This window comes from Lactuca serriola, chromosome 2 (genome assembly GCF_051521515.1).
Source record: "Lactuca serriola cultivar US96UC23 chromosome 2, Lser_US96UC23_V15, whole genome shotgun sequence".
Classification (NCBI taxonomy): Eukaryota; Viridiplantae; Streptophyta; class Magnoliopsida; order Asterales; family Asteraceae; genus Lactuca; species Lactuca serriola.
In genome coordinates, this window is record NC_136409.1 from 211,000,489 (window position 1) to 211,007,875 (window position 7,387).

At 33.2% G+C, this 7,387-nt stretch overlaps 2 protein-coding genes across 3 annotated transcripts; both read left to right on the forward strand.

Moving 5' to 3' along the window:
• The first annotated feature begins 72 nt into the window (after positions 1-72).
• LOC145088382 (Chaperone DnaJ-domain superfamily protein) lies at positions 73-1,529 on the forward strand. The gene is made up of 3 exons (XM_079026727.1): positions 73-197; positions 684-862; positions 1,182-1,529. The coding sequence occupies exons 1-3, from the start codon at positions 195-197 to the stop codon at positions 1,336-1,338; spliced, it is 339 nt and encodes a 112-aa protein (XP_078882853.1). The 5' UTR covers positions 73-194; the 3' UTR covers positions 1,339-1,529.
• A 1,961-nt stretch (positions 1,530-3,490) lies between these two features.
• On the forward strand, positions 3,491-7,076 carry SAMTL (mitochondrial substrate carrier family protein). 2 transcript variants are annotated; one of them, XM_079026728.1, is made up of 7 exons: positions 3,491-3,645; positions 4,068-5,578; positions 5,666-5,810; positions 5,886-6,001; positions 6,097-6,175; positions 6,289-6,522; positions 6,600-7,076. In XM_079026728.1, exons 2-7 carry the CDS (start codon positions 4,080-4,082, stop codon positions 6,933-6,935), a joined length of 2,409 nt encoding a protein of 802 aa, XP_078882854.1. In that variant the 5' UTR covers positions 3,491-3,645; positions 4,068-4,079; the 3' UTR covers positions 6,936-7,076. The 2 variants fall into 2 exon arrangements, with proteins under 2 accessions (XP_078882854.1, XP_078882856.1); XM_079026730.1 differs by having other exon boundaries at positions 3,492-3,645; positions 4,078-5,578.
• Positions 7,077-7,387: the final 311 nt, after the last annotated feature.

Below are 7,387 nucleotides of genomic sequence, written 5' to 3' on the forward strand. Positions count from 1 at the left end.
TTTATTTTTATTAATTTATTCTAAGAGAACGCCTTCTACTAATTTTTGAAACTCGGGCTCTCTAATGGGCAAACGAGAATCGAAACTCGAAAGGGAACGCCTTCTACTAATTGGTTCGACTATTCTGTCCGTTGAATCTTCAAGAAACTGCATTTTATGCCAACATTGTCTTCCATCCTCGAATCATTACGCTAATGGTGAGTTTTTATTTAATCTCTTTGATTTCCTTTTCTTCCGAGTGTCATTCTTGATTTTAGGGTTTACCCTTGTTTATGCAATTTGAGAATCGTTCCTCCAGCTCTAAGAACTACGTACGGCTTTTTAAATCGAAGTTCAATTCTTTTTCGATCACTGTAATTGTACGATCCGATTAAACACGTGACGTTTAATAGTGCTATTAGAGTTTAATTTGTACCTGATTGTAAGATACTAAGATGGTGATTTTGCGACGCAGTGCAACTTGATAAAACCTAGATTTCACATGAAGCGCTTTTGTTCTTTTACATCTTTGTAACTTGGATCGATTGGGATTACATATATTATTAAGGGCCAATTTGTAGTTTTCATTTTCATCATCCCTATTTGTTTGTTTGATTTATAAGCTAAAGTCTTTATAAAAAAGATCGGCTAAGTTCATATTCATCATAAATGGACTCTAAATTGAATCAATGACTGTATTTCAGGCTACCCCATTTATTGCTGGGCTTGCAGTAGCAGCTGCAGCCATGGCTGGTAAATATGGAATTCAAGCTTGGAATTCTTTCAAGACAAGACCACCAAGGCCAAGATCACGCAGATTCTATGAAGGTGGCTTCCAACCTACAATGACAAGACGAGAAGCAGCTCTAATTCTTGGTGTTAGGTAAACCTAAATCCTCCTTCAAAATTACCATTTAAAGAATCAATCTACTAACTTATAAAAATTCTCTACACATTCAAGACTATGAAAGTAAGATATATGAAAAAAGGGTAGTTGAAAAATACCATCTAAAGAAAATTTACATGCTCATACAGATTATCTGAAGTAATCTTGTAAGATTAAGGTATGATGACTAAAGCTGTTGAAGAAGAATGCAGCAACTCCAAGATTGGAACTTGGAAGTAATAACAATTTTGGTTTATTCCTTTAGTTTTGTTAATTAATGAAAAAGGTTATTTTAGACATTTGTCATGTTTGACAGAGAAGGTGCTGCAGCAGAGAAGGTGAGGGAAGCACATAGAAGGGTAATGGTTGCAAATCATCCTGATGCAGGAGGCAGCCATTACTTGGCTTCAAAAATCAATGAAGCCAAAGATGTAATGCTTGGAAAGACCAAAAACACTGGTTCTGCATTCTGATGATTCTTTATCACAAGCAACATGCATACATGGTAATAAAAAAAAAAAAAAAAAAAACTGTGTATCGAGTCTTGTTGATTACAGAAAATTTTCTCCATTGTTGTTTTGTTATGTCTTTGGCTTGTGTTTGTTTGAATAATCAAGAAATAGAGTTGAAGAATGGATATCTTTCCTAGTCTATTGATGATAAACAGTGTCTAAAATAAGAGTTTGACTTTTATGGTCAAACAAGCTTTGGTTTTTAAAACAAGTCAGAAATTACGTTAAACTATGTAGATGAGGTATCTAACAAAGCCTAAGCAGTTCTTTAATAAAACCAAACCATTTTGTGTTGAATGATTTCATTATCTTAATGATTAAGAGAATATAAAGCTCATTAATTATTTAGAGGTCGTTCATTCAGAGTCTTTATCAAACACGTCGAAGGAAGGATGGCTGATTTGTGAATGGTTTCTTTCATTTTGACATTATTAAACATCCCTAAAAGATTACATCAGTAGTTATTACTATTATTATTATACATATCATATTGTGGATAGATGTTGCGTGAAATAATTTTTTTAATTTTTTTATATAAAACGTAAGCCATTTGATGAAATGTAATGATTGTGAGGGTGGCAAAGACTCCATAAATACCTTTTTTTTTTTTTTTTTTTTTTTAATAAAGATTAGCATGTTTTAAAATTATATGATTTTGTTGAGTAAAACACTGTAAGAGATTGTACGTATTTTAATACATTTTTAATGACTTTTGAAAAATTTAACCCATATCATTTTAAGCTGAATTTCAAATTTTACTTTTAGCTGTTAAAGATTTTAAGTCAATAACTTTTTACAGAGTTTACACCTGGCAAAGAAATCAAATAATTATATTATTATTAGTTTATTATATATATATATATATATATATATATATATATATATATATATATATATATATATATATATATATATATATCTTCAACCTAAAATACGTGGCGAAGTGGAATCAGGGAAAGTATGTGATAGGCTGCCATGTGGGGATGCATCTACGAACGTGTCCACATGCAACGCTACACGTATTACTCAACATATTATTTTTTAATTATTCATTTTATCATTTCTCAACTTGTTTTTTTGCACATCAAAGTCGTGGGTTTTTTCCATCACAACTTAGTTTTGATCGTTTTAAATGAATGCTTCGATTTAATACATGATTTAACAAAATGATCTTATAGAACTGGTTTTTATTAATAATGAAAAACTAAGGACCCACGGTTAAGATGCTAATTATAAATTTTTAAGTAATGATTACTTATATAAGAGGGATTATGACTAAATGGTTTTTAAATAAAACAGTAAGTGGGTATTTAAATTTACATTTTGAAAAAAAAACAACGTGAGACTCTGAAATGCTCCAAAAATAGTATTTAGATATGTTTCTTTTGTTTTAAATTGTAATTAATTGATCATTAAAGTGTTAATGATCGACACATTCTTGTCTTTAGAATTTTTTTAGACAAGATGATAAAATTTGATATTTGTATATATTGTTAAATTATTTAAATTTAAAGTATGAACAAAGTTATGTTATTATCCGTTATAGTTATTACTTTCCTTTATGCTAATAGAAAGGAAAAAAGATCTCGAGGTTGATTATATTATTTGCTGCTTCAAAAAAAAAAAAAAGATTAGATGATCTTATTGATTTCAGTTTTATCATACTTTAAAACAACAATAATATATACGATTTCAATTAGTTACTTTTCTCATTTCTCAATAAAATAATTTAGTATATAATTTTAAATAAGCAAGTTTGCTACATATATTTTCATTATAGAGGTTAATTATTAGTCTTAAATAGTTGAATAATAACGATAATAATCGCAATGCTTCAATAAATACATTGGAAATTACAACCAAACACCCTAATTAAAGTACAACCAAACACCCTAAATTACACAAACACAACACAAGTGAAACAAGAAGTAGTCATGAATATTGAAGAGCGTGTTCTTATCCAGGTAGGATACACGTCATCATTATCCACAGTCTTATCCTTGCAAAAAAATAAAAATAATACATAAATAAATAACTACAATAAATATTTATTTATTTATCCAATTTAAAATTGAATTTATTAAACAGGAAATACAATAATATATACTCAAAAAATTGGAAGCCTCTACTTCTTCTTCTACTTCTTCGTCTGGTTTTGTTCGCAATCTCACCACCACCATATCCCTCTTTCCATACGTATACATATCTCCAACCATCGGAGGAATACATATGCCCTAGATTTCTCCCAATCGTCCCTAATCTTGCCAGGTAAACTTTTCTCATCAAATTAACAAATATCCATTGCAGATTTCAATCAAGAAATGATGTGTACAGATACAGATTCCAACCTCACTGTACAGTAGGTGTTTCAAGAAATTTTATTTGTGTATATAAATAGAAATACCATCTACATCGCGATTCGGAGTAAAATGTTCAGTAGTTGCTCTTAATCTCATCGGATTACTACGGACAAGCACGATTTTACATTTGTTTTGTCCGTACTGTATCCAGTTCTTCAGTTCTTGGTATTTGATGAGTTGTTTGTTGTGATCGGTCAAATTAGGGTTTTTTTTCGGGCGGTGACGAAATACTTTCTATCGAGTTTGTTGATCTTTATTGAAACTGGTATTTGGATTTCTGTGAGTGTGTTGAGATTGTGATTTTGAAAATTAAGTAGGGTTTTGTGGTAGGTATTTTCAGTGATGGTGAATGTGAATGGGAATCACCCCTTAGAGTCTTTTCTTAATTCGATCGAACTTGTGAAGAATGCTCTAGGTCCTCTTGAATCCAATTTCAGGAAAGCTGCAAAAGACTTTGAGCATCGATGGCCTGGTAGTAAGAATGAACATAAGACTGAAGAAATTGGCATGGGAAAAGGGAGTAAAGTTCAATTGTTTGGTGTGAAGAAAAAGAATGATCAAGGTATGGTTAGTGATGAAAGAAAAAAGGGTTTTTCAACTAAGGTCCCGTTTAAGGCATTCTTAGGGATCTTCACACATAATGATGAACATAAGGTTGATGTCTCCAAGAAAGAGTTAGATATACAAGATTGCAGTAAAGACGATGGAACTTGCATTAATTGCATGCAGTTTGCTGTGAGTTGGTCTGTACTAGTTAGCAGCTTTGTTCAGGCTGTTCCAGGCCCATTCAGAAATGGTAAAAAGAAGCTGCAGAAAAAGACTAATGGAGATAAGCTTTGTAAAGATGTGCAAGTGAATGCCTACAAGTCAAAGATTTCAAAAGTGGTGTTCCAAGAAAATATTTCTGGTGATAGAAACCACACAGAATTGAAACATGAGTTGATATTCGTGCCATATGAGGAAACATTAAAAGCCAAAGATGGAAACAGTTTGTCACTTGACCATCTTCTTGGGTTTCTGTTTGATCAGCTTGCTCAAAATCTACAAAAGTTTGAGTTAGGTGGTAGTCTTTTAGAATCTAAGAAAGCAGATTTCAGTGGGTTTTTGGGTAATTTAAAGTTTGCTAGAGTTGGAGGTGTTCCATCAGGTATCGTTGACATAACTTCTAACGAAAGTGATGATGTTGTTAACTCAAATGCTACAGAAGAGAATGTTACAAGTTTCCCACAAAAGATGGCTAATGGATTTGGTTTACTCAGTATCCCTTTATCAAATGTTGAGCGATTGAGGTCAACTTTGTCAACCGTGTCACTCACAGAACTAATTGAGCTTGTACCCCAACTAGGCAAATCACCTAAAGATCACCCTGACAAAAAGAAACTTTTCTCAGTCCAAGATTTCTTCAGATACACAGAGGCAGAAGGAAGGAGATTCTTTGAAGAGTTGGATAGAGATGGTGATGGAGAAGTGACTTTAGAAGATCTTGAAGTTGCTATAAGAAAAAGAAAGCTTCCTAGGAGATACGCGCGTGACCTAATGCAACGTACTAGAAGACATTTATTTTCAAAATCTTTTGGTTGGAAACAGTTTTTGTCATTAATGGAACAAAAAGAACCAACAATCCTACGTGCCTACACTTCTCTTTGTTTAAGCAAATCCGGGACCCTTCAGAAAAGTGAAATCCTGGCTTCATTAAAGAACGCGGGACTTCCTGCAAATGAAGATAATGCTGTAGCCATGATGCGGTTTCTCAAATCAGACACTGAAGAATCCATTTCTTATGCACATTTCAGAAACTTCATGCTTCTTCTCCCTTCTGATCAGCTTCAAGAAGATCCAAGGTCAGATTTATTATGCTTATAAAAACATTTACTTTTTTTTTTTTTACTCATCATCTAACTTTTTTATTTTTTAACCCTAAATTTCAGGAACATATGGTTTCAAGCTGCTACTGTTGTAGCTGTGGCACCTCCTGTTGAAGTACACACCGGAAGTGTTCTAAAATCTGCATTGGCAGGTGGTCTTGCATGTGCATTGTCTACATCTGTAATGCACCCTATTGACACAATTAAGGTAAGTTTATATTTGATCTTTATTTAAGTTTCCTGATTTTGGTTTTGAAAAATAAAAATGATCTTTTATTGTTAGACTCGAGTACAAGCATCAACTTTAAGCTTCCCAGAAATTATTGCTAAACTTCCTGAAGTTGGAGTTCGTGGGGTATACCGAGGATCAGTTCCTGCTATTATAGGACAATTTTCAAGGTTCATATTCGTTATCATTGTTTTATTTTTTTTTGTTAAGACAAAGTCAAAGTCATTTGATGTTTTGATTATTAAATATTGTTATATTGTTGCAGCCATGGGTTACGAACAGGAATCTTTGAAGCGAGTAAGATTGTGTTAATAAATGTGGCCCCGACACTTCCAGACCTACAAGTAAATAAAATCCAAACTTTCTTTTTCTAGAAATTTTATTTCCTATTCGACAACTTACAAATCATTCATTCGACTAATATGTATATATATATATATATACACATGTGTTTCAGGTTCAATCTATAGCATCATTCTGCAGCACTGTTTTGGGGACAGCTGTACGCATTCCATGTGAGGTATTGAAACAAAGGTTACAGGCTGGCATATTTGACAACGTTGGGGAGGCAATCATTTGCACATGGCGACAAGATGGTCTCAAAGGTTTCTTCCGTGGGACCGGTGCCACTCTTTGTCGGGAGGTCCCGTTTTATGTTGCGGGCATGGGTCTTTATGGCGAGTCCAAAAAGGTAACTTTTTCATGCACACATATATACATATATTTACATATAAATATATTTTATATATGATTTTGGTTTTTTGACAGGTGGTCCAGAAGATTTTGGGAAGAGAACTGGAGCCATGGGAGACGATTGCGGTTGGGGCTATATCGGGTGGTTTGGCGGCTGTGACAACGACACCTTTTGATGTGATGAAAACTAGGATGATGACAGCGCCACAAGGGCGGCCGGTGTCCATGTCAATGGTGGCGTTGTCTATTCTCAGGCATGAGGGCCCGCTTGGGTTGTTCAAAGGTGCTTTACCTAGGTTTTTCTGGATCGCTCCACTTGGTGCTATGAACTTTGCAGGGTATGAGCTGATGAAAAATGCTATCTCCAAAACTGAAGAACAGCAAGCAGTGGAGGAGGTTTCACAGAAATAGTCAGTTTTGTTTTTTCTATTTCTAAACATGGCATGTTTTGTTATAAAGGAGGAAGTTTTGAATGTTTTTCCATGTACAAATTTTATCTCTCTGGATTATGTATGTCATTTAAGAAGCAATGACCATGGTTTTCATAGGATATTTGCATTTTGTACATGGTATCGTTTGGTTTTTTTTTTTTTTTTTTTTTTTTTTTTTTTTTTTTTTTTTTTTTATATGAAAGATTGATTCGGATTCGATGAGGCCAGCATATCTGATTAGTTGCTATCCTATTATTGGCTTTTGCATATAAAATTGTTGCTATGTTATGATTGTTTGTTTTATAGGGTTAGACCCATGTATTGTATGCTCTTTGTTTATTACATACGTAATACGTTGTTGTCGGATAAGCTTCTCTCAAAATATCACTATTGCTGATATGATTTAAGTGTAATTGGAATATATACTACTAG

Coding starts and splice junctions, on each gene's coding strand:
- SAMTL (XM_079026728.1), top strand. CDS start 4,080: ATGGTGAATGTGAATGGGAATCACCCCTTAGAGTCTTTTCTTAATTCG. Junction 5,811..5,885: donor ACCCTATTGACACAATTAAG/GTAAGTTTATAT, acceptor TTTTATTGTTAG/ACTCGAGTACAAGCATCAAC. Junction 6,176..6,288: donor CGACACTTCCAGACCTACAA/GTAAATAAAATC, acceptor CATGTGTTTCAG/GTTCAATCTATAGCATCATT.
- LOC145088382 (XM_079026727.1), top strand. Junction 863..1,181: donor GCTCTAATTCTTGGTGTTAG/GTAAACCTAAAT, acceptor CATGTTTGACAG/AGAAGGTGCTGCAGCAGAGA.